The sequence below is a fragment of the Phaethon lepturus genome, unplaced genomic scaffold (genome assembly GCF_000687285.1).
Source record: "Phaethon lepturus isolate BGI_N335 unplaced genomic scaffold, ASM68728v1 scaffold11225, whole genome shotgun sequence".
In the NCBI taxonomy this organism is placed as follows: domain Eukaryota; kingdom Metazoa; phylum Chordata; class Aves; order Phaethontiformes; family Phaethontidae; genus Phaethon; species Phaethon lepturus.
Genome location: NW_010538395.1, coordinates 83,053 through 110,142, shown reverse-complemented (window position 1 = coordinate 110,142; position 27,090 = coordinate 83,053). Strand labels below are relative to the sequence as shown.

Genomic DNA, 27,090 nt, shown 5'->3' with positions numbered 1-27,090 from the left:
CCATGGTCATGGGTGTCTGCGTGATGAAAATCCAAGTGAACCCTCTTCTTCAAATGCCTGGCAGTGATGGTTTTTATTTCAGGGTCATGTCAATGCTATATATTAAAGACAAAAAAACAAACAGAAAAGAACAACAACAACAAAAAAGAAATCAGTGCTATGAAACACGTGGCTAGTCATTTCCTCAGTCCTGAGCTCCCGCAAAGTGTTGAGCACCCTCATCTCTCATTTGCTTAAATGCACTGGTGTCAAATAATTTACACACATCCTATATACTATATATGTACAATACACACCTTAATAAGATCTGTTACTGTTTTATTGAAATGAATAACTACATTCCTAGCACTTCCAATCTGAAGTAGACACCAAATGTGGAAAGATCCACTGGTGGAATGACACCACAGTGTGGCAAGATATGGGTGCCCCTAAAAAGGTTTCTGGGAGTATGGTTTTGCCCATTTAGTGCAGAGCACATGTCATCAAAAACTTTAAAAGCATTCTTTAGAATAAGAAGTTGTCAACATAAACTTTGTATCAAAATACAATTTTCCTCACAGAATACATAACTATTTAAAGCATCCTCAATATTTATCAACTGTTACAGAATATACCGGGTTCTTCACTGTGAATTATTTAATAATTTTTATTTTTAAAGTCATGAGGAAGTGTAAGAAGTTGAAAAAAATAGAACACAAGAGAGCATGACAATAGACAAAAGTCTTTGGAATAGATATGAAAAAGACAACAGATGCAAACTAAGAGCTGGGTAGACTCCAGAGAGGTTTCAGCAGAAAGCATACAGAATAAAAGTCTGCGTAAAACTGCTGTTGTGGAGGCATTTGCATGGGAAATCCTATTTTGTGAAGAAATGACAGCAGAAATGAGTGATAGGAACACAGGAAAATCATTGCCACTTGTGAAGACAGACTCATATTTATGCAGAGAAAATGTAAGTATCAGGAATTAGCATTAATTTGGCCTATTTATTTAAGCTAAATATAAATTCTTTTCTCATATTGCTTTTTGCTGCCCAGCTTCTCTTTTGAGAAAAACAGGAAAAGCCTGTTCAAGCCACAAAAAGGCCAAAATAATAAATAAATAGTCTTTAACATGTTATTTATTTTCTGTTTTCATACTTAAAAAAACCCAGTTCTCATATTGACTCATTACAGAATAAACAGTGTCTGAGGGGGAAAAAAAAAAAAAAGATGCTCCGACATCTTATGTCAACTGCTCTAGGAATCAGGAATTTAGCTTATGGTGCTCACCTATGTATCAGCACCTGCAATAGATTACTAGAGTACAATTTTATTTTAAAAAAGTGACAAGAAAAGCTCATATATTGCTACATATATTTCGTATTAATACTCATGCTATTGATGGAATCTTTTACTGAGGAGTCAGGCTTACTACATGCTGTTTCCTGAACAACATTCTGGTGTGAGACACCCGTGTACTTCTACATACCAGTCAGATGGGTAGGGACAGCAAAGTCCCCAGTGGCTCCTCCCCAGCACCCGCTGGCCAGGAATACATACGCCGCCGCCATGGCCAGTCCCCGACACGCCACTCTAGCCACCAACGGCAGCGACAAACACCCTTACGGATGCCCAGTAAGAGCAGTGCAGGGTTTTCCATTTGCATGCTTCAGTTATGGTATCGGATGGAGGAACAGCATGCCAGAGGACCGGCACATTCCCATTTCCAAGGGAACCAGCCCGGCTTTGAAAGGAAGAAACATAAAGATACTGAAGATTTAGTCAGGGAGGTAACTATGAAAGAAGCTGAGAAGCACAAAAAGCAAAGAGAAGGAAGGCAACAAGACCACAACCCACAAATCAAAGTAAAATATATGACTTTTTCATCTCTGAATGAGAATGGCAAGTTTACTGCTTTACTTTTTAATTGACGATAACGTATGGGACCATCTTCACTCTGATCATGTTGCACTTTTTCTATCTGTTTTCCACATAACCTGAATATCCTCAGGCTAAGAATTCTACCTGTCTCTGCTTGGAAATGGTCGAGGATACTTTCAACACATCTGCAATGCAATAAAATAAATCCTAACTTCAGTGCTTTTTCTGCTTGCACACGTTGAAGCTCCTGAAAATAACTACAAAAGAATTTAGGTCTTCAAAAAGCCTTATGGAGTCTACTCAGTCTCAGTTTCTAGCAGCATGGTTGTAAAATAATGTTAAAATGTAAAATAATGTTAAAATTTAACGATAGTATTAGGAATAAATTCTTACTCCTGCTCCACTGAAGTAATTTCTGGATCATTTGAGAGGCAGCTAGTTCTGGGTACAAGGAAAAAGAGATAGTAGTAAACATTTCTTCTCTGTTTATTTCTTTCTCTTTTTAAATATGACATCAAACGTGGGAGGTGCAATAACTAACTGTAGTGATTATCTTTGACAGCACAAATAGGAATGTAGTGAGTTTAGTGCCTGCAACACAAATTAGTTTGAGTAATAATTTTTTAAGCTATTTCTTTCAGGGCAGGGAAATGCACTACAGTGACTCTGTACATCCAACAATAACAATAATCAGTGATGCCTCATATGAATATTTAGTTCCCTTCTCACTTGCTATGCTGCAGCCTGCACTCTTTTAAATGAAAGGAGTAACAAGAAAGCAGCTTTCTGCCACAGAGTTTCCGTTGTCATACGCTACAATGCATTTGAAAATGTTTGAATAGAAGGGATAGAAGTTCCATTTCAAGGCTGGGTGCACCTCTTTTGTTTAAGAAAATATTCAGGTGGTATCAGATAACTCCTTATGTGAATTTATTGCTTCTGAGGAAGTCTAACTGCAAGAATGAAAAAGCAGTAGCCAGTGTTTTGGGAATTTCTCTATGGCTGTTTTAAAAGCTACTCTCAGGAGAAACAGAGGAAAATGTGTACCACAAAAGAAGAAACTTTAGAAAAAATAGAACAAAGAAGAAATGGTAAGATGAAAATTCTGAAGTGCACAAGCTAAAGGAAAGAGACTGAAAAGAAACCTCAAAAACTCAAAATCTTTGGTCACAAAAACCTCAGGGCCATACTAAAACTGACAGACACAGCTCCCTTCTCCGGAATCTCGTGTATGACACAGATCTGAAAAAAGTGCACTGGTTACTTTCTAAGCTCTGCTCAGTGAGTCAAGACTGTGTCGTTCCAGTTAAGGATTTCTATGGTACTTCACATGGTACTACCTCAGTATGTTAAAGTCAAAGCACAGGGTTACAAGTTTAAAGTATCTGATCATCAGCTGACACTGATTTATTAAGCGACCATTAGATAATACAGTATTATCAGGTACTAACCCACTGGCCTATCCAACCAACAGTGGAAGACAGGAAAAGTTGCCTACCTACCTACCTTAACTGAGAATGAGGTACAACAGCTATCCCTAACTTAGAAAATTATAAAAAAATAATTTTTAAAAATAACTACCTCCTAAAAACTTTGTGAGTCATCTGACATAATGGGTGAGGGATAGAAAATGTTTAATGAACAATTTTAATGGAGTAAAAAAGCAATTTCAGTCCTCCCCACGACTATAGCAACAATAATCAAAAAAGAGCAAAAATGTTTTTTTGTAGCGTAAGGTTATGATTATTCCTTACTCAGACCCAACAGTACAAAAGCAGGCTGCTTACAGTGAGAGGGGAAGTCAATTCACAGATGGGGCAACTTACATAGCAGTCGAAACTACGAGCGGATTGCTGTACCAAACACATAATGTACTACTGCATTCAATCCATTCCTGTGAACCAAGTAAATATAATGCCAGCATCGAGCCGAAAGCTATCTTACTTGGCTGCTTCTGAAGTTTCCCTCAGCTCTTCATCCAGTCTGCGTGAGTGAAAGTTATTGATATAAAGAAACAAAGAAGCAAGCAGAGCGTAAGAGAGAAGCAGAGCAATAGCAGAGCAAAGAACAAATACAGTACATGCTTCTAAAATAGGCACCCAGTATGGGCACGGACCCTAGAGCTCTTCAGTTCAGTACGATACTGTTTATCCCTGTGCTCAACCCACCTTTAATTTCTAGCTCCTTATTTAGCTCATTTGGAGGCAGGAATGTAAAAGCAGCAGGGATCCGAGGCATGCCCCGTGGGCAGAGCTGGAAGCGTTCAGTTGCTCTATCAGACAGTATTAAACTAGCTGCAGCCTGGGCCAAGTCAAGGACATTTACAGCTGAGTAAGTTTTATTTGCAAGGGAGGCTGATCTCAACAGCTTGAAGGGGAAAGTAAGATTCCACATCATTGCAAGTCCTCCCTCATTCAGCTGTTGAGGTCGCCTGCAAGTGAAGAAGGGCTGTCACACAGATTCACTCCATTATGAGCAGCAGCATGGGCTAGAAAGGAAGTTTTACCTCATTCTTCTCTTAATACACTTCTCTTCATCATACCTTACAAGGTAAGAGTGGGTGAAGGAAGAGAAAAGATGTACAAGTTCATATGATCCAACAGGCACATTGTAACCCACTTTGGTAAAAACTACCAAACCACCACACAACCCAATCCCTGGCATAACCCCACGAATGTTTTACAGGTGAGATTCCTCCTGACCATAGCGGTATTTCTGGGTTTGCCAGTGGAGCAATTATGAAACTGAAAGTTGAATTTTATTTTCTTTAATTTTGCTACAGGAATCTTTCTCAATTTCCAGCAGAAGGGAAGCTATCAACTGAACACTGCTCTTCTCCCTGTGGCATGGGAATAACCACTCACAGTGCCTTGAATGCACACACCCACTACATCTTCCTATCACGGTATCTTGGAAATGCTTGCCACCAATGGGCACACTTGTTAGCTTTCAAATTTTTTCTTCAGCAAAATCATGATCTCTCCTGTGGCTGCTGATGACATGAAGCAAGCAGTTCCCTAAAATTTCTTAAGCTCTAAGTCCTAGAGTTTCTTTGGTACTGGTGCTGTGACCGTTTCACCTTTGGTCTGAGAGGTGAATAGACTTTCCAAACAGTTTTCAGTCTACAGGGGAGAAAACGTGTGCAACGCAGATGCGCGTACTGCTACAAACAGCGTAACAGCAGAAACAGAGAAACACACCAATCACCAGGTTAAGGTCTGTATCAGGGAGAACTGTAAGAAACTAAATTCCTGTTTACAGGAATCAAAAGAGGAAGGGAGAGAAGGAGGAAAGAATGGAGGGAGGATGAAAAAGTTTTAGGGATGTTAAAGGGATGTAAATTCTGGACATCTCCTCATCAGGTGACCAACGACCTCTGTGCTCCACATTCTTACCATTACTCCATGTCTAAAGAAGTCGCAGCAGCAAATACACTGGGGTGGAAGTCCCTACAATCCCTGATTTCACAATTATAATTTACTATTTTTACAAGCGCCACTGCAAGAATTGAGCTTCCACTTGCTCCCTGGGATTACACCAAAAGTATCAGAGCAACCATCCTCAATAAAGGAAATTATGCTGCTTTCACAACTACTGTGAGGCAGGTGTGAAAACTCTTCCCTGGGCTGAAGAGATCTATGACAGCTCCAGATGAAGTGTTCTTCATACCTAGTCACTGACAAACCATAAGGAAAAGACAATCATACTTGTGTGTTTATTCATCAAAATACTTTCTAGTACAGAATGCTTGCCTGTTCAAAACCTAGGACATTTGATAAAAAGAATCATTAAAAAAAAGCATTCTTGAACAGCATATTTTTTTAATAATGACCCACATGAAAACCATGATTGCTTTCCAAGGTTTTCACTCTTGATATATCATTTCAGTTTTTTGTTTTCGCATCTGAAATAAAGCCAGTTGAGGTCAGCAATTCAAATCAAACTCCTACAATTTTTTAGTAGGTATCTTCCCTTTAGAAATAACCGCATTTAAAAAACCCTTACACATGAGAAGCAAAAACTGATACACTGTCTTTCAGTGGTTCTGGGTTAAACCATGAAAATCAACAAGATAAGGTAGAGTGAACCTATGGACTTTCAGTGGTTTTCTATGGAACAGGCTATCTTTGAATTATTGTTTCCGTTCAAAGCTATGACTGAAAAACACTTTTACTTAAATAGTGGTAAAAGTTACAGAAACATGTAGCATAGGTGACACCTATGGAAGGGTTAAACTTTTTTCCTGTTTTCTTTCTGGGTTGCAATTAGGGAGGGAACAGTCTGTTCCATTTCATATTATACAGTCATAGGGTTGATGAAGGGACTCTGAGCCTGAATGGTTTTGTTCATTTTACCAGCAGTATCTTTTGGCCAAGTACAAAACCCTCCTCTTCCTATAAATGCTGGTCCCATAGGAGTATATATTTATTTTGTGTTTCAATTACATAGTGTTTTTCTGCTTCTCAGTTTGACAGCAGAATTGTGGAACAACACATGAGCATGTGTAACATAGTAGGAAGGGGTTTTCTGGTTTTCTAACAGACTCTGAAACTCTATTATTAGTTTGTGGAAATAGTTTCCATTAGAACAAGAACACACTTACTGTACATCACTTACTTGACAATACTGTCTGGTATGTGGACATATTCCATTGGAATCATCTCACGAAGCTCCGCCAACGTGTTGACATACTGTATCTTACTGCTGAACTTAGAGCTAAAACACAGAAACAACATGTTAATTGACTCCCCCCCAACACACAATTCTTTATGATATATTAAGAAAAAGAGAAGGTACGTACTTAATGTATTAAATAATTAAGCATTTTAAATTCATATTTCAATTAGAGTTCAGCTGATCATGAGCATACCTGAGTTCCAGTGATGCTGAGGTCAAGTCTAGACTTTTGCTGTTCCTTGTTTAAGCTGAATCACAGTATTTAGGACATTATAAATTGTAATGCCTACATACTAGGCAATGCAATTAGTTTTACAGTTTGAAGGAGATGTATTAAAATTCTGAAAAGAACCAGATCCCCTACACCATACTTACATGTAAAAAGAGATGGGAAGCATTCACTTGACATGGTCATGATGAATTAGCATCAAGTGATTGTGATGAATTAGCATTTATATTTGACACTGATTCTCAATCAAACATAATAAAGCTAAACTTCCTCATTTCTTTAGATGAGTACAGATCTGATTGTGTATGTGCATGTCTATTATTACTGCAGGGCTGTATCCTGAGGAAATACTTCCCTTGTTTATTTCAGCTATATGACCCTTTATTGTGTTTGAGAAATGATCACTCAGAAAAAGGCTAAACTGTTCAGAAAACGCACTTAAAAAAATAAGGCTATTCATTTGTCTAACCTGAATTATTTTATAAGTATCAGCTTCTAGAAATGTATCTTTCTCATTTGACTCATAAAGCAATTTTCCAAATTTAGCTCTGGTTGTATTTAGATAGTCTTTTAACATCAGTAAAAGACTGATGCACATTAACCATAAATGTTCTGAAGTGTAAGGCCATGCAAAATAGAACATATTCTTCCTATTTACTGCTTATTTGTGCATATGACCAGACAACATGAAGCCTTGGAAATGGCTCTGAGCAGAAGGTTACTGCCCCTCCCCTCACCATACATAATATTCCTAGTAAGGTAAAGTCAGACAACTGAAACAGGAATACATGAAGATACTGTGAATAGTTGTTTAATATAATCCGTTTTAATTTGTCTCTGTACCAAATCAGCATCACTAGGCACACACACTGGAGCAGGCCAATGGTCACGTTTTAAGATGCATGAACTCACAACTGTCCAGTCAAAGCCGTGATATCATACAGATAAAATTCTTAGCATTTTATCCAAAATGTAAATCATAGTCTGTATCATCTGAACTGCAGCTAAAGTAATTTGGCAAGCTGCAAGCCAATCAGAAGCTTCTACAGGTGGGGAGGGGGGAGGAAAAAAATATCTTTCAAGGGTTAATTTTTCTACTTGAGAATTCTCCTGGGTCCACCAATTCCATCACAGTGATTGACTTCTGAGTAATTGCTTTATGTGGGAATCTGTGTATGGGCATCCCAAATACATGACCAAAATACCTTTTGAGGTAGAATTGACTGCAGTATACCCTGAGTGACTTGACTGTCCCTTGCCATTCTGTTGTCTTTCAGTTTCTTGATTTCTACTGTTTTATCCTGCATCTCAGCCAAAATAGAATAAAATTATGTTGCTCATGTTTAACTGTCTCACTGAAAACTCTGTTTTTCTTGAGACCAATTAATTTCTTACTCTAAAATTCCCACCATGCATGCCAGTGGTTTGGTGAACAGTTTGGGTCTAGCAAACTAAGCTACAGACACCAGCCTTCAACCTAATCAAGTTTCTATCTCCTCATGCTGCTTTTTACTGAATTGATCCTCTCTTTTCATGCCTCCTGGAGTTTTTCACTCAGCTTTCTCATAGTGCTCTTCTGTCCTCGGTGAGGGTTCAAATATCTTATGTCATCTTCCACAAAAGTCACACTGGTCATGTGGCTTGCCCACCTTTTTTCATCTCACATTTGAACTTCACCTTCTTCTTGCAGAGACTCAATCTACTTGGCTGAAATGGAGAGTTTTAACTGGTCTCTATTGTGTCTAGTTCTGTACAGCTAATTTGACTTGCAAAACTATTTAGAGCGAACCTTTACTCCTGTTTGGCAATGCAAAATCTCTAGTCATTGCTGCTCAGCATGGTCATTCTGAATATTTGCTGTGTGGCTTCTGTAGTTGATGCTGCTTCTCCTTCCTGAAGCAACTCTTTCTCATACCTGTCACTCTGCTCTCCCTGACCTCAGGATTTCAACTGCATAGTTGCCCATCTTCTTCAACAACTTGTGAGGTCTTCAGAGTCTGTAACATTTCTTTGCTTTTCTACTAATCAATGGATTATTTTTGGTGGCATAAAACCTTTTTTGGAAACAGGACTCCTATGCATTGACACAGCTCACAGTGCTGGCTGTCCTCTTGCATGAGCAGTAACTAATTTTTTTAAATTCAGAATTATAGCTTAGTATTGCCCCATAGCCAGGATTTTTTTAATGAGGTGATTATCATTACGTGGAGACCCCTTTTCTACAAGCCTTTTAGGTGGGCTTGGAACAAAGACAATTTTAAGGGACTGAATTCCCAGTTCTGCATACACATACGAGTTCACGGTATCACGCCTGTGATATCTGCAACTAGATAGTCACATAAATCACAGGGTTTTTTCCACTCACTTTAGGAAAGTCAGCTTCAACTGTCAAAATCTCAACATGAACTGTAATATAAGTACTCTTCAGTGAAAGATTAACAGCCATGTTTGATGATTTAATGTACTTCTGTATTCTTAGAGACATAGAAAATCACTGGTATTCACTACGTACCTTATAAAAGGTCGTGTCACAGCCAGAATTGTCCTGATAAACCATGATGGATGAACAATTATAAATGATTTCAAATTCTTCCGTAATCTAAGTAAAAAAGAAATGTTTTCTTAAAAAAAACAAAAACCCACAAAACATACAGAAAGATCATATACAGTGAACACTGTCATGCAGGGGAGTAACAGAAATAGATAGTGTTTAAAATAATGGTTGTGGATCAGAAAGGAAACTACTACTCACCGTCGATCAATCATCTGGTAACATTTTTTCATCCAACCCAGTCCAGGCATCTTTCTTCTTGGTGTTGCTCCATTCAAGTAGACAATCATATAGTCTTCAGCTACCATCAGCTCTAAGGTACTGATTACATAGCTGATAAAAGTACAGAAGTAAGTACAGAAGTAAGTGAGCACATACTTCACATTATCTACTTTAGCCCAAACTAAATCAATCTACTAGGAATAAATAAAGGCAGACTATGCAATTTATGACAAGACAGTGTTTTCTTTTCCTTTAAACCAATGCAAACTAGCCCTAGTCGCCATGCTACCTGTAGATGTATAACTAGAAACCCACAACCTTAACTGCATCGTCAGAAATACGTGGTTTCCTCACAAAGACACGGTTTCAATAGCGAGTTTTCAAATATCACAGGTGACTGCTTTTTCTCAAACAGGCATGAAATCATAAAATTTTTCAAGGGAGAAGGTCCAGGCACTTCTGAGATTAACTGTTGAGAAACTTCTCTTCACTATTAATTGTCATGTTTGTTCAATGCAAAAACAAAGGTCAGGAGAAGACACTCATCTATAATTCTTGTGATCCTCACACTACTGCTAGTAAGTCTGTGGCTGCCAACTACAAACACTTTGAATCTCAGGGCTCATGCAACTTGTCCATCCACCGGCCTTCTGACAGGACAGAGCAGTACATGGCATCACTTCATCTTGAGAGCACATCACTCCAAACACTCATTAAATTCCTCAGCTCAGCAATGATAATTCAGACAGAACAGTGCTTTTGGGGCCAAACTCACCCCACCTAGAAGAGCACAGTACTCAGTCAAATGAAAGGGTAGCTAGCTTTAAATTCTTGTCCGGGACTATACATGCAGACGCTCTGCTCAGCTTTAGTAGTCCCTACCTCACCTGGGAGTTGTTCATTACAGGAATGTTCAAATTGTTCCCTCTACTACCCAGCCCCAAGTCATGCTTATGTAAAAAAACTACAGTGAAAAATCACAAGTCACACCTTAAAAACCTGAATGCCTGAGTGTGCTCACTACAAAAGGCAGTTCTATCCCTGAGCATAATGGCCCCTTTCACAGGTGTATGGGAATGACTCAGGATCTAATCTAACCCTTAAATTCCTTAAAATGTAGTTTCTTTAAACAAAGAGTAGGAAATCTAGTTCTCACCAAAGAGAATGATGTTCTACCTGGGCATAAAGTAGGCAGCCATTAACTGACCATTCCATGCATTTGATATATCCCATCTAAATCACTACTCACTCAATGGTTTTCACTGCTGGCTTTCTCACCTTGCAGTTCTGCATTCCTTCCTTTTGCCCAACATTTGTAAAGGCTCATGTCTAACAGTGAATTATCAAAGCGGGGCATTGTATAGATATTCTGATGCAAAAAGCTTAATCTAACTGAACCTCCTGACTATTTTACAGGTTACAAAATTAGCTCTTCCCATGGGGCACAACATCTAGTGCTTTAAAGGCATTTAGACACTGAAACATATGAAAAGTGTGTATAAATATTTCTGAATGCACTACAAGCCTTTCAGTTATAGAAACAGACAGTCTGAAAAATGTCTGTGTCTAGGTGCAAAGGAAATTGTGAATATTACAAATAATCAGTTATAGTAAGAACAATCATGCATACTTCTCTTCAAGAGTAAGACAAGTATTACAACAAAAAGGAACCTCTGCTAGTTTTTTAGTCAGATCTCACTTATCTCATATACTTTCACTCAACAGCTCTTATTAATCGTGTGTTGAATTAGACCATTTGCTATTTTAGGGATGCTGAGCTCTCCTGCAAATCTTATCTAACTGGTAATTTCTTATTATTCGGTAATAATGGTAATTTCTTTATTGTTTTAAAAGACAGACAGCATGTTTCTCATTGACTACAACAATTCTCTCACTCTGAAAGTAAGAAGTACTGGTTTTGCATTTCAAAGTGTAGTTTTTCAAGTTGTGATTCTTTTAAAAAACTTTTAAACTCTAGACTGTATCAGGTAGCCACAAATGAAACAGCAGAATTTTCTGTGTGGATCTGCATCACCTAGAGGTGCTGTAGAAGATGCTGTCTCAAAGAGTTTTGGCTCAAACCCAGCTCTTCAAAGACAGTTTTACAGGATTAGTCAAGGTAACAAATAGGAACAAGGTAACTGGAAATACTGGAAAGGTAACAGAAGAGAAAGTAACTGCAAAACTCATGAACAAGTGAGGACAGTTGTCAGTCAGAAACTAGAGGTGGCTTATATACTGCAAGTGCACAGTTATCTATCAGAAACACACTGTATAAAAAATTATAATAGATTTAGTGATTTGCAGGTCTCTCTGGACCCCTATATAATTCAGTAGCAAAGAATTCACAAATATTTACATATATCAGTTATTGGCTATGTTCTAAACTGTTGCACTCTCTCTATTTCAATGCAATGAATAGACCTACACCTGAAAGAAAGGGGTGATCTGATCTTCCCTTTTCTTGTTGTCCTACAGAGAACGAAGAGTCTATAAAAGATGAAGGTTCACACTACTACCCTAGAAAAAGACAGTGAGTTATAAAATTGACTTTGGCACTATCCTCAAGTGATGTGGAAAAGTCTCTTAAGGCTTGAAAAGGCTCTCTCTGCAAAGTCCATTTACCACCAGCTCTTATCTATGAATAGGGGTCTTGGGTGAAGTCAAAGAACAACTATTTAATGTCAGTCACGGTTACTCTGAACTTTGGTCCCTGGTTATCAAGTGTAGCCAGTGTAGCAATTCCTTCCCTCTAAATCACTGGGCATTGTGTAAATCAGTTACTGTAGATGACATGGGGGTCTTAAAGGCTCTACCAGAAAAATGCTAGCAGTTGGCCTGACCTGGAACTAAAGCACTCAATCTTGTTTTTCACACATAGACACAATGTTGAAGGCATTGGCTGTCCCCACATGCATCTTCAAGGACTGGAGTGTTAAGGAGACTGGTCTGTGCTCTTGGTGCCTTGTAAGTGGAAAATGGCGAACGCCAGGCCTCTGCTGGCTTTGGAAATGACTTACTGGTTTTAGTATAGAAAATGCTGGCATGATTGACTTTTTAACAGCTATAAGTTGGAAGTAGTTGGAAGCACTTCAGGGGAGGGCTGCCTTCTCAATTTTTGGCTGCCAAACCAAGCTGCTATTAGGAGTAATTTTCCTGTGATGAATTTGGGTTGATGTGGTCAAATTTGTGTCCTGCACAACTGGCCCCTGCCACTTCTGACTGAATCAGAAGCAGCTAGAGTCAGGAAAAATATCTAGAGCTGTTTGCATCAGCAACTTTCATTCATCCTGTATTTTTAAAACAAGTATCACAAAATGGTCCTGTGACCTCTAAACACAGCCACAGCACGTATTTAAAATACAATTATAGTTATACATCGTGATAATATATAATAAACAACGAACACTGAAAACCAGTCTGGTGGCCTAAGTCCCTGCTGATTGTTCTCAGCAAGGGCTGGAAATCACTAGTAAACAGTGCCGTGATTGTAGGCCCATGAAGCTGAATTCCTTGAGATTTAGGGAGATACTACAGTCAGATTAAGTGGGAGGGTGAGTAGTTAGAGAATACCAAAATAATACTGCACTGAGCAGTTTATCTAAAACTATTTTCCTTGTCATTCAGATCACTCCCCTTCTAATGACCAAAATTACATCTTAATTAAAGACAGTTTATCTCTCACTACATAATTACGAGTACTAACTCAAAAGACAGTCACATTGCTCACATATCACTCACAGAAAAAGATTTTCCATGACATAGTTGTAATCAGTTCGACTGCTGTCTGGCAAGAAGCATGCCGCAAACACAATGATAGCATTCAGACCATCACCATAGTATCCTGTGGAAAAAACGAAAAGGCATTTTTATCTTTGTCAAAGGCTCTTAACAAGATAAACTTAAAAAGAAATCTCAAAGTCCTGGAAGAGAGTGATTATGTCTACTACTGAAGAAGACCGAAAATATATGAACTACCATCAAGTGATAAGGAAGTAGGATAGTCAGTTATGTTGAATTCCTGAAAAACAGACTCAGCACAACGGTTGGGAAACTTTTTATAAAGACTGGCAAAAAACCCTTATTCTACTTTGCAAGTAATACAATCTTATCTGAACTCCTGGTTCATTGCATCCCTACAGCAATTGTGTGCTGAATGCTCACCTTAGACTGAAGAATAAGGGACTAAAGAAAATATCCTACATTTGTTATCCTGCATCTTTTGAATGATGTTTCACAAAGTCTCACAATGCAATCTCAGTTGTCTTGTGCAGCTCCAATGGCCACAGGATATTACGATATACCTTAAAAGCTCCTGGGAATTGGTTAAATAATTTTCTGCGAGTTTTGTATAAAATCTTTTTTAGCTTGGACACTGCAGTTGTACAATACTGGCATTCTCTGGGCTGCACAACTGCTTAACAATAGCTGTAAACCCACGAACCTGCAGCACTAGTGTTCTAGGGTCCAAGACAGCTGTTTGTTACCGAAAAGCAAGTATTTTTTTTTCATGATGGATTAATGCAATTAATCTTCCCCACAATCCTTTGCAGCTGCTACAGATTTCTGTATTCATGATAAACACAAAATATTCCTGCATTTCAGTTGAAAGTTTTGTTTAGAAGTTAGATGCAATTAGGAGGCGATTTATAAAGACACTTTAGAAATGGCTGTAGGTACATAGCACTAACGACTCACAGAGATAGAAGCACTTGGACAATGACTTGAAAGCCTTTCAAAAGAGGCAGGAGAATCTAACTGTGAGTGACAGACAATAATGGTTGTGAAGGAAACCTTGAATCTCCCGCAGAGATATGAACAAACTCCTGACAAAATTAAAGGGTTATACCGGCACCTATACAACACTTTCATAAGGAGATTTTAAGACTTTTACAGTGCTTTTTGGATACTGGAGAGCAGTATCCAAGCCTAACTCAAATGCTCATAGAACTTCTTGCATTGTGGCCATCTGAGTAAAGCAAAATTCTCCATAGAAAGACAGAGATAACACACAATCTGCGTGTGCTAACCATGGAAGAGTGAGAGACTAGTTTGGTTTCTCCTTTCTTACTCAACACCTAAGATGAGTCTCAATTATCTGAAATAAGCATAAAATCTTTATGTCAAGGAAGTAATTTCTTACGTGGCTTTGTAGAGATCTTCAAAGAATCCAGTATCCCTGACAAAATGGGTGCTTCAAGGCACTTTTCCATGAAGTCTTCCATGCCAAGAAGAACCACAGCTGATTAATCTCAACACTAGCCCAGTCATAAAGACGTGTACAGAGGTGCTCTTTGTTCAGGGCTCTCAGCTGTTCCTTAAAGGACAGGAAAACACCACTGCTTCCCCAGTGGTGTTAGAAAGGGGAAAAAAAGAAGGGTAAGTCTTTGAGACAAAAATGTGTGTCAAAAGTGAGTCTCCCGCCTCAAGCCATATTGTTTCAAATCAAGGCTTGGCAAAGGAACCTGCTGAAGGGTTATGTTGGACTTCCTTCTTTCTGAATTTGATTGGTAGATTTGGCTAAATACAATGCATTGAGTAAACTAATAATACATACTGCTGATGGTAACATCAACATCGAGTTGAGAATGCTAGTCTAGACTTAATCCACTGAAGAATAGTTTGGACACTGCAGGAAGCTTTCTGCCCTTAGCCTTAACTCCATTCCTCCACAATCCTGGCATCTCTTGTATTCCCAGCACTGTGCAGTAGCTTTTTTCTGGCTCTCAGAGGTCAAAGGCCAGCTAATCTACAGCTGGGCTTCCAGAGCTAGAGAAGCCACTGTACAATGACAGCCCAGTATATGTCCACTGTCTTCGTCAGTCCTCCACTGCAGTGTTGCTCTCCATCCTGTTGGAGGACACGGACAGGCAGAAGAGCTCACAATTAGGGTTTGAGTTCAAGCCAAAGGGCAATGTAGATATAAACACTTTAAACCATGTGATATGGCACGATGTGTCATAGCTCCAGCTCCTGGATCCTACTCAGGATCCAGTAAATGTAAACAGCGTATCTACATCAATGGGTGATTGACTTTGGTGTCCCAGTGAAGATGTCACGGTCGAATTCAAAGAGTAGCACTGCATTCTCTAGCAAGGATGTACACAGGGAGGGAGAAGAAGCTCCAGGCCTGTTTTCAGCACGTTCACCTTTTAAGAGCTTGATATGAAGGAATATACCAGTCTTCTCAAAAGAAACAAAGAGACAAGAATTCCACCTCCCACACTCATCACTTAATACTACTCTGTTATGTCTCCATCTTCGCAATAGACCCACATACTTTCAAAGTACTCATTTCACCTATCCCATCCTAGTTTATCCCTCTGCTAAATCATTATGGAACAAAGCAGTATTTTTCCCCCCTCAGCTTTACAAAGAGGGAGGGGATTTACTTACTTCCATATATTTGAAAATCACAGAATCATAGAATCATTTAGGTAGGAAAAGACCTTTAAGATCATCAAGTCTAACCACTAACCTAGGACTGCCAAATCCTCTACTAAACCATGTCCCTAAGCACCACATCTACATGTCTCTTAAATCCCTTCAGGGATGGTGACTCCACCCCTTGCCTGGCCAGCCTGTTCCAATGCTTGACCACTCCCTCAGGGAAGAAATTTTTCCTACTACCCAATCTAAACCTCCCCTGTTTCAGGACGAGGAACAATTCTTGTCCTATCACTTGTTACGTGGGAGAAGAGACTGACGCCCACCTCACCACAACCCCCTTTCAGGTAATTGCAGCGAGCAGTAAGGTCTCCCCTCAGCCTCCTCTTCTCCAGACTGAACAGCCCCAGTTCCTTCAGCTGCTCCTCATAAAGACTTCTGTCCTAGACCCTTCACAAGCTTTGCTGCCCTTTGGACACGCTCCAGCAACTCACTGTCTTTCTTGTAGTGAGGGGCCCAAAACTGAACGCAGGATTCAAGGTGTGGCCTCACCAGTGCCAAGTACAGGGTCACGATCACTTCCCTACTCCTGCTGGCCACACTAGTTCTGATACAGGCCAGGATGCTGTTGGCCTTCTTGGCCACCTGGGCACACTGCTGGCTCATATTCAGCCGGCTGTCAACCAGCACCCCCAGGGCCTTTTCCGCCAGGCAGCTCTCCAGCCACTCCTCCCCAAGCCTGTAGCGTTGCATGGGGTTGTTGTGACCCAAGTGCAGGACCCTGCACTTGGCCTTATTAAACCTCATACAGTTGGCCTTGACCCGTTAATCCAGCCTGTCCAGATCCCTCTGTAGAGCTAAATCCTTAAAAGACTTTCAGGACAATTTATATCATGCTGCCAATAAAGCAATCTGCCCAGCTGGCTCTGGAGTTTGGCAGCAAGGGCATACTGTGGCATGTGTGTCCACTAAATTACACAGCAGTTTGCAGTTCATGTAAAGCAAAATGATTATGTGCAGATGCCATCTAACACCACACAGAAGAAAAACCCACAGATAAATTTCAGCCACTTTTTCTTACACATGCTTGTAGACAAGGAACGTTCACCCAAGGGAGATGTGCTTTTTAACTCATCACTAGAAACCAGTAAAAGACATTTGCCCAAATTCTCAGTCAGCCTATGCAAAAAGACAGATCTTTGAGAAATTTCTCCATCAACATACGTGGAAGGCAAACTCACACTTAGGCTGCCAAATCTACTCTCCCTTTTCCTATGTGGCGGTTGCCATCTAGATTCTGCATTTGGTGTTATCTGTCATTTGGCAGGGAGGAATGTTCAGTAGATCATTGAATCATCAAGAGATGTTTGACCTGACTTCCAATTAACTAATTTTAGCCAGAATCTGTTCTTAATCTTGAGGTTAAAGGAAAGATTCTAGGCCCTCTAAAGCACTCCAAAGATACTAAAGTATAGCCAAAGGAAACATCATACAGAATAGGTCGAGTTGCCATACTGTAGAAACTGCTCAAGCTGTGCAGAGTTTTCCCAAGATCCATGCATCAAAATTATTTCATTTCCACATCTTCAGTCTGCCACTTCATAAACACAGAATTTAAATCAGTCCTTAACTCACTTTACTATGGCTATATTTCAGGCAAAATTTCCAATTTAGCCAGTGGTGGGCTGAAATTTATCGTTACATCTCACATCATTTTTTTTACAGTGGCTAAGTTACTGACCAGCACCCGTTCAAAGGCAAAGGAAACGTAACGTTCTTTATCTTAGCTTTGAGTGATCTAACAAAACAAGACATCAGAAATGTAAAATTTGCATCCTGATTATTTCACACTAAGAACTAAGCAGAAAGATTTAGACTCCCATTGAGAATTGTACATGATTATGTACTTCATAGTTTGCCATCAGAGAAGCCTGCCACTGGAACTAGTCCTTGCTCAACAGTCAAGCAGTGCTCAATTAAAAGCTACTTCTCCACTCACTGAAATGGACTGGTATTTATTTTTCATAAAAGCTGGTATGAACGTATACATCAGCAACTAGTAGGAGCTGTACTTGACAGTTTTCACCACAAATGTACCTAGACTAGTTACAGCACACAAAAAACATATAAATAAACACCATTAGGAAGGCCTCAAAATATTTTATGTTTGTTTCCTAAATTATGCCATCTGTGTCTGTTTGCTAAACTGTGTCTGAGGTATCATCACATTCATAAATCTTTGATGGTGTTGTTCTAGTGGGAAAATGCTTGGAGGTTTAAATGTCTTTATTAATTCTGACTAAACCTTCTGCACACTGGCCACTGTGAACATCTGTAGGCTAGCTTTTAGCGGCTTTTGATATAAATGTGCAAATTTGAGGACCACATCCTCAGGTAATATAATTAAGCGTAATTTATTGATGTCACTTCTACCAGATAGATATTCAGCACTGAAAATATGCTGGAAACAATGGTTTACCTTTAAATTACGCTAACGGATCAGAAACACCATGAAAGAAGCATCCTCATATAAACTCACAAATCTTAGCTCTGAGATGCTAAGTTACATGCCTCAGTTTTTGCAGGAATAGAACAACTCATCCTTACTTAATACCTTACTTAATAGCTGGCCAACAGTGTCCCCCAAACGTACAGAATCCAAAGGTAAATTAAACCAGAGACACCAAGGAAAAGGCGCTTGAAAAGCTTTGTTTCATTTTCTTCCTTCAACATCTGTAGTAATATTTATCAATTTGAATTAATTTACACAGAAGTGTGTTAGTAACACCAGAACTACAAATTTTCTGAGGAGGTTAGGGAGCGGATGAGCAAAGGAGACAATATAGCAAGCACATGAAGTCATTTTCCTACTTTAAATGTTTTCTTTGATATGTTATTTGATAATCATTAACAAATTACGTTAAAAAAAAACATAAAACAGTTGCTGGTGAAATGCTATTTCCTGACAACTATAAATAGCAAACCAAAAATAACATAAGGAGCTTAGCCAGATGAAGGAAAGCCCCAGGGAAAACTGTGTATTTTTCCTTTTGCCACTCTACTTGTTTAGATCTGTGCACCCACACACATCATTCAACAAATCACAGAGCACTATATTTCCTCATGCAAAAGTTTTTGCCAAAATCCACAGAATAAAGTTTTCAAAAGTTTTTTTTTTGGTAGGACAAAAGGTTTTTTCCTTATCCTATGACAGGTTTAGCCTACAATGACCAGATTGTTATAGACACATGTATGTCAGTTTATTTGTTGCTGCTGAAATTGCTTTATACTTAAAATACTCGTTAGTCATTGCCACATAGAATTGAACGCCAGGTTGATTTCAGCCATGGCTGAAAAATAAACTCTCTCCCCCTTTGCCAGTATGATAACTGAACTAAAATTGAAATAAATTGTGCTCCATAAAGCACGATTTTTTTACATCAATCTAAAATACGCATTCAGGGTTTTCCTACCTCCATGTGAAATGACTTTTTTGTAAGGTTCAATGACTTTCATATCAATTCTTTGTTCTTGTTCTCCAATAACTACCGTTCTCCATAACCTGTTATCCTCTCTCTCCTCTTCAGCAGTGTACTCTGGAATTGATTCAGACTCCTCCTGGGAAGCATCCTTAGTAGCAGTTTGGTCTTCTGAAAAATAGAATTGTATATATTATATCTTCCTGTAAAAGCTCTAAATGTGGTCTCTGTTACATATATTTAAAATGGATGACTGAAATCAACTGGATTTTTACAGCACTATCCTGGATCTGTACTGGTACAAATAAGAGCAGAATTTGATCATCTAACAGTCAGTAAACGAGAAGTATCCTTTTAAAAAAAATTTTCATCACCATGAACATAAAAAGAACAGCAACAATTATCACTATGCAGAATACCCCCAAGGGATTTTCTGCATTTTTGCATCCAGTTAGTAAAACTGATCAGCTGCTCATGAGAGGTACTGCACTGTAGGTCTTTAAAAATCTTTGTGCTGCAGGAATGAGAGCTATGCTAAAAAGCAAAATAGGGAACTAGAAGTGAACACAGCAATGCTTCTTGTCTAGAGAGGAATTACCACAGAGCTACAGCTTCTCAACTTTCTCCCAGTTTGTCTCCAATCTCCTCACATCTGGCACCAACAAATATGAAGAACATCCTTTGCTTCAGTCAGGAGGTAATGCTGACTCCTCATACACCTTAAGCACAGTATTCACCTTTGTTGGGGTCTTTTGGTTGAGTTAAATACCAGTCCCTCCCAGAAGAAGTGATGTACAGAGCAGCCACATAATCTGGCCTGTTCAAACTAGCACCCGCGAGAGAACAGGTACGTGTAGTCCACAGACACAACGATCACAATAAATAAACTGCACGGCTGACAAGAGACTACGAAGACTCATAGCACAACCTCTCTGCTGGATACTCTTAGTTTCAGAAAAGCTGTGAAGTAATTAACAAAATCTGCATTTCCATTGCACATAGATGAGGTGGCTCTTAACAAATCTAACTGCATGCCAGTTTTTCAAATTTAATGGCTTGTTACAGAGAAAGTGACATGAAAAGTGATTCTGTCCACAGCTGGAGTTATTTAATTTCCTTCTTTAGTTATTGTTACAACATACTGTTTTTTTCCATGGGGGAAAAAAACTCCTCTTCTGTACTATTATTCTTGCTGAAGCACCTTTGCCTTGTGGCTATGTGCATATTATTAATTTATCTTCACAGTAAAGATTCTATACATTTTATGCATTACATGTATTTGAAGTAAACAAATAAAATCAACTGTTCTTTTTAAAGTATTATTCTGGCTGTGCAGTTATAAGCAAGTGCAGGATTTGATCATGTAAGTCAATAAGCAAGGTAAGAGTAAATAAAGATATAGTGATACATACTGACATACCTGCGTGTACTTAAAAAACTGATCAGACATCTTATTTGAAAATACCCGAGAGATCTACGTGAGTTAATAATAAACTAAAAGAAGTTATTTTAATTGACAAGAGGAGGTAAAGAACGCAATGTTTCACAGAAGTCCTCAAACTTTTCCATGTATTGGTTTATCTTGGGATGCCTCTGATTAATACTGCTTCTTCAACTACTCACACAAGTGGAAGTAAATCATCTTTAAAAGACACCAGTAAGAAATAAAACAATTATCTTTATGAAATCAGGAATAAGATCGTATACTGTCTATATACCACATACATCTACAAACATAAAAACTATGGGCACATATACATACATGTACTGACTACTCATTTGTAAAACTGATTTCTGCATTAAAACATATAAATAATTCCATCAAATTTGTTAGGAATATCAAGTTCTTCAAACACCAAAAAAAGCTTGGAACTCTAAAAAAAAGTATATATTAGGTTAAGCACACATTTTTTGTTACAGTAGGACTAATGAAGTCTGAATTTATACTGTTGTCTGCCTTGTATTTTCTGTCCCTAATACAAGGTATTATTAGGGAATATTACTGATGGAATAGTCCACCTTGCTGAGGCAGATTCTCCCATTCAACAAAAGCTGAGTCTACCACCAATTCTTTTCTTTACCTAATTCCTGCCTGCTAGAATCTTGCAAGAAAGCAGTAATATTCCACCTCCTACCTCACTGTCTATCCAGCCAGTGAGTTAAAAACATATTCATGTAAGACTGTATTAATGGTGGAAACAAAGATGGAAGATCAATACATACATACACGTGCATATATAATGTGACTACATCAGCGTTTTTTCCTTCTGAACTGCAAATAAAGGGAGTTTGAGGAGATCTAAGGTTGGAAAGAAGAACAGACAGCAAAATGTGATTTTTTTCCAAGTATAGTATTTCAAACTGCTTCAACAGATGCCACTCAGTAGATTATATAGAGCGGAACTGAAGTATGTATTCACGCCTTCTCAGGGTACAATGCTTATGATGTTTAACAATATACTTAGCATTCAGTTTTGCAATATCACATATTCCATGACATTGGGAATAAACTTACAAAATGCATAACCTCGCTCCATCTGAACCTAGGTATCTTGACGCAATGTTGTATGATGCTGATCTTGCAAAGGTACCATGGGAAACAATATGAAAACTACATGCATGCAGTCAAGCTATGCAAACTTTGACAGGGGATCACAGGTGGTCCCTGCCTTCAAGGATATAGGGTCCCCATGGGACGCTATTACGCAGCTCAGGTGCTTTCAGAATAGAGACGTGGGATGATCTAGGGATGTTCATGACATGAACATTTTTCCTAGGAAAACTGTTGTAGTCATCTGGTTTCTCAGAGGGTGGAAAGAGCATGGCTGAGCGAGAGAACTGCAGCTGGCAGAACAGCTCTAGTGAAAAGAGGCTGGGCTAGGTAACTGTCAGACTAACGCTGAAATTGGATTTGGGGTTTGATTATTTTTTTTTTTGTTGGTGAAACTGCAAATGATGAAAAATTATGAAAAGAGATCTTGATAAAACTCGCAATGCTGGAACCGGCCAAATAATTTTTTTTTTTTTTTTTTGTATAAAGGGTACTGTATCACCTCTTTCTGAAGAAGTGGCTATGCTTTACTGCCTGGTGTGTTGATTTTGCAGAGACAAATGCATCAGTGTGAAATTCAGAAAGGAAATAAACATTTGCAGACAAAATAATAAACTCTCATTTACATTCCAAATAACACTGATCTGGGGGGAGCCCTTCACCTATACACACATATGGCTTTCAGAAATGCCATTTTTGTGTCATCTAATGTAATAATCATAAAAAGCCCCTTTCAGAAAAAGAGCAGGTTATGAAGGATGTTGTTTAAATGCAAGGTATTAGTGACAAAAAACCCCTTGTGAAACTGATGATCGACCAACCCCTAAAAAAGTCAAGTGTTAGTTTAAGACAAATTGTTTAGTATTTCTGCTCCCATCTATTTTCTTGCACCTTGTGGTTATGATGATTCTTCTTCATCATTCTTTTAAACACATGGATTTCAATATTTGTTGTATTGCAGAGCCATCAGTTTTCCAGTGATGAGGTGGACCCCTGCATCACAACAAGAGTCTCGCTTTTCTCAGCTGCCTTTTGCAGTCCAAATGGACCTTCAGCAGCCTGAGCGTTGAAAAGCTAAAAAAGACTGTTCCCTACAGTCTCAACAGCTGTGTCTTCTCAATATTTACTTTCCTGGGTTTGGCACAACAGTCTAGAAACACTGATCTGTGAGAGATTATGAGTGCTGGTAAGAGCAGAGCACATACTGGTTAACAGTAGCAACAGAAGCACAAAGATAACGAAGGCTATTTACCATGCAAATAAACCATTCTGCACTAGTTCTCATGGCTATACTCTTAGCTAGCAGATTTATGTCATATATAGCCTACTTGCTTTATTGCCGGCGGATTTTGAGAAAATGTGATTTTTTTTTCCTTTTCTACTCTATGTTTCTGGGTCACCTGCGTGGAGGACATTTTGCCAGTTAAGTATGCCTGAAATCAAGCTACACAACTGTAAAAATGTCACCAAAAACAGAGACACCTTGAGTTCTTCTTCACTTAGGAGGTCAGGGAAACCAGTCCAACCTTAGCAATTGAATAAATCAGCATAGTTAGAAAGCAACAAAAAAAGCTGGGGAGAAATGCTTGCCATAAATATAACCGCCACCCAAATCACTGGCGTCGAATTTATTTACTTGAGGGCTTAAAGGCAAAATCTGTTCCACTGCAGACAGAAATTTCTGCTCTCCCACAGTGGTCATAACAGTATAAAACAGCAAGCACACACTGCTCTGTGTGTGTGTATGTGTGTGTGCGTATGTGTGTTAGCTTTAACCTTTGCTACAGAATATTCCAGCCATCAAGCAACTCACCACTATGCTCTGCATCTACCCAAAAGGAAACCAGCCTTCTAATGAGAAGTGGCATTAGAGACGCTCATGCATGATTGAGTACGCAGTAATGCCTCTTTAGCAATATCACTTAAATTGACGCAAGGGTTCTTGTATGCTCAAAAGAGCATACAATTTTTAAATTATAGTGACCTCACTAGCAACAGAGAATTTAAATGCAAGGGAAAATCCAGTTTAAATGGATCCATTTTTAAAGTTTCTTTATGTTGTAGCTTGTCAAACGGTCACATTCATTTCCCCCTCAAATAGCTCATGATCTTTATGTATTTACATTAGTGAATACTGTTCTTATACGGTTCTTAAAGTACTAGAAAGAAATGAGTATTAACACCCTATTTCATACGTGAGGGTAAGTAAAGTGAGCAAGACAATGCAAAACAACTTTACACCACATAACAGAAAATCTTAATATACGAAGGAAGAGTGAAGTATCCCTTGGGCACTTCAGTGTGTATCTGTACTGTACAACTAGCCCTGCTGAGAAACGTTATTTAAATTGGTGGAATGAGGAATTCTCTTGTTCCGTCACCTGAGCTAGCTTTATCATGCCATGTACACGCCTTCTGTGTCTCAGATTTCCAACCATACATGGGAATAAACAAAGACCTTTCTTACTAACAAAAGACCTCTCTCACCACGCTGTGTCTACTTAATCTATACATTGCAACTTCTTTGGTGCAGCTTATGTCAGCCAACATATTTTGCACAAGGTTCTATCCCTAAGTATTACTGACGTAACTGTAATCCAGAGCTGTCCAGAGCTGCACGACGGTGCAGTTAGCTATAGTGTTCTCAACAACAGACAGCAATTGCTTTCTCCTTCTTGAACAACTCTTTTCAGGCAAGTCCTATGGTAGTGGACAAAGGCAGGAATTTGAATTTGATTCCCTCCAGGTAGCTCTTCTTATTTCATTTGATTAGCTGTACTATTTTTTTCTGCACTCTGCAAAAGTAGAAATGTATTACTGGGGGAAGAAAGGTTAAAAAACAAATAATAAAAAATATCTGGACACCTAGTATTAACTCTCACATGCTTTAACAATATTCATAGCCTGACAGTCATGTAAGCAGTGAAGAAAGAAACAGAGGTGAACTCTACATTTACAATCTAGAACATTACCTTGTCCAGTGTATTCAAAAGAGTCTCCTTCATCAGGAGTGTCAAGGTCATCTACATTGATGTCAATTTCATCTGGTGTATCCAAATTATCATCAGAAAGTACAGACCCTTCACTCTGGTCCAAAGAGAGATTGATATTTGGAGCAGTGAGCTTTATCCTTCTGGGATGGGAACCATTAAGATCGAGAGAATTCGGAGGTTCTGTAAAAAGGGGAAGGAAAAAGGAACTTTATCTCTTCCATATACAATTCATCTCCCAGATACTTAAGAATCACTTTCAAACACACTAGGGCAGATCAATTTTAGTAACACCAAGCCATTTAAGACCACCTAACAGAAAACACAAATATCAACATTAATGTTTAAAGAAATAAAATACGCATCTACAGAAATGGCAGATGTTGCTGGGAGCTCTGAAATTATGCAAAATCCAGAGTCACTTTTTTGCAATCATCACATGAAAATCAAGCCTTGGACATGCTCTGATCCACAGCGTTTAAGAATTTAAAGAGCAATATACAAATAATTTGAGTTATGTACCAAGACATTGCCAAATCCAGGAGAAATTCGTATGAGTGAAAATGCCCTATAAATATTGTTTTCTTATGCACTTGCTGCTATTCAAATGGTGCTGATTTGCAAGTAGCTGTATCTTTAGTTTTAACTATATAACTTTCAATACAGTACCAGAAATAAAAATACCTCTGAATCTCTTAATTCATCTTAAATAAAAGTAGGCTTCAACAAGACAAAAGTTAGGAATGGCTTTGGCCCTTGCCACTGCATTGTGTGACACATTTCAAGCTGTTCTATCTAAAGTATTCTAGTTCTAACTCGGCTCACTTAGACAGTAATCAAATATAAGATAAATAATAAAGACTACTTAAACTTCACAAGAACTAAATGAGTGATGACAACAATGCACAAAAGAAAATGGCACACTAAAATTATCAGTTCTCAAGTGAAGAAGAAAATTGACTAAATAAAGCGAACTTAACGCTTCTTTTTAACACTGAACAGATTCTTTGCCAGAACAGAAACATCCTTCTCACTGCATAATTAAATGCCAAGGGAATAAGATATAATTAAGAAAATGAGTAAGAGCTTCTCTCACCGGGTCTCATCTCTGTAGAACTGGGGCTTAATACACCCTCAGCAAAGGGGATGTCCATTCCCACATCCTCTTGTACCAACCTGAGAGGTAAAATACAAAGCAAAATCTTAAAGTCATGCACAGGTTGATCTTGCTATCAATACAGCTCATGTGATCTCATACGGAACTGAAATTTTCCTGAACGTAGCCAGTTCAGAAGTCTGATCACAAACTGATATAAGTGAGAAACGAACACAGCTGTTGCAATTCTGCTGTGCAGTTCTCACCCCTTATTTATGCAGATGCCTGTAGAGCCTTTGGAGACTATGGATCACACATAGCCACTTTTACTTGGATCAAGACACAGCACTGAGTAATAACAAGCTGGCAAACAGCAATGCTTCTAATTTTATACAAATGAACTTGGTCTTTTGTCATCTGGCAAACCAGACACATCATTGCAGGGAGCTTCAGCTACTCTTTGCAAACTGCACACCACAGTTAAGAGTTCTGTAACTGTATTTTCATTGCTGTACACACAGTTACTGTATAGCAAAAATGAGATAATGACTGTTTTTTTCATTCTTTTTGTACTTTAAAGCAATTCTGACCCAAATCAGTCATTCTGAAGTACTGAAACAGTTGATGTCCTGCATTGAAAGGGTACAGGAAGCAAAAAAGCGAGAACCAAAACCACATTACAGATTTTCAAAGATTAAAATGTTGCAAAACATCCTACCTAGACTCCATTTTTAGGAAGATACTAAGAAATTTAACATATCTACATAAGTCAAATAAAAGGCATTACGTGGTAAAAATAATAACAAAGGTGTTTGAATGTTTAAAGCAAACTGTCTTGAACTGTTCTCATATTTATTTTCTATTCAAGTATTTTACAAAATGCTTGCTGGGAGGATGTTTCAAGTGCAGATAGGAAACGTTTTACATTTTCAGTACACTCTTGACAGCTTCCAAACTATTTGCACTAAAAATGTATGACTCAAAAAAAGCTTCATTTACTTTATCCGAATAAGGATTTTTTCTATAGTCCTGTTCTAAACTCTTTT

The 27,090-nt window shown here is 38.5% G+C and overlaps 1 protein-coding gene across 1 annotated transcript in view; it reads right to left on the bottom strand.

Annotated features, from left to right (window-relative positions):
- Positions 1 to 2,251: 2,251 nt before the first annotated feature.
- The window catches only part of PRUNE2 (prune homolog 2 (Drosophila)), a gene marked incomplete at its 5' end in the record, with an annotated part of 104,450 nt that continues 79,611 nt past the window's right edge, over positions 2,252 to 27,090 (bottom strand). The window contains 9 exons of the mRNA XM_010286789.1: positions 2,252 to 2,303; positions 3,807 to 3,845; positions 6,480 to 6,578; positions 9,281 to 9,367; positions 9,521 to 9,652; positions 13,283 to 13,385; positions 19,402 to 19,578; positions 24,931 to 25,131; positions 26,045 to 26,124. Coding sequence (XP_010285091.1) covers positions 2,252 to 2,303; positions 3,807 to 3,845; positions 6,480 to 6,578; positions 9,281 to 9,367; positions 9,521 to 9,652; positions 13,283 to 13,385; positions 19,402 to 19,578; positions 24,931 to 25,131; positions 26,045 to 26,124 — 970 coding nt within the window. The remainder of the gene's footprint in view (positions 2,304 to 3,806; positions 3,846 to 6,479; positions 6,579 to 9,280; positions 9,368 to 9,520; positions 9,653 to 13,282; positions 13,386 to 19,401; positions 19,579 to 24,930; positions 25,132 to 26,044; positions 26,125 to 27,090) is intronic.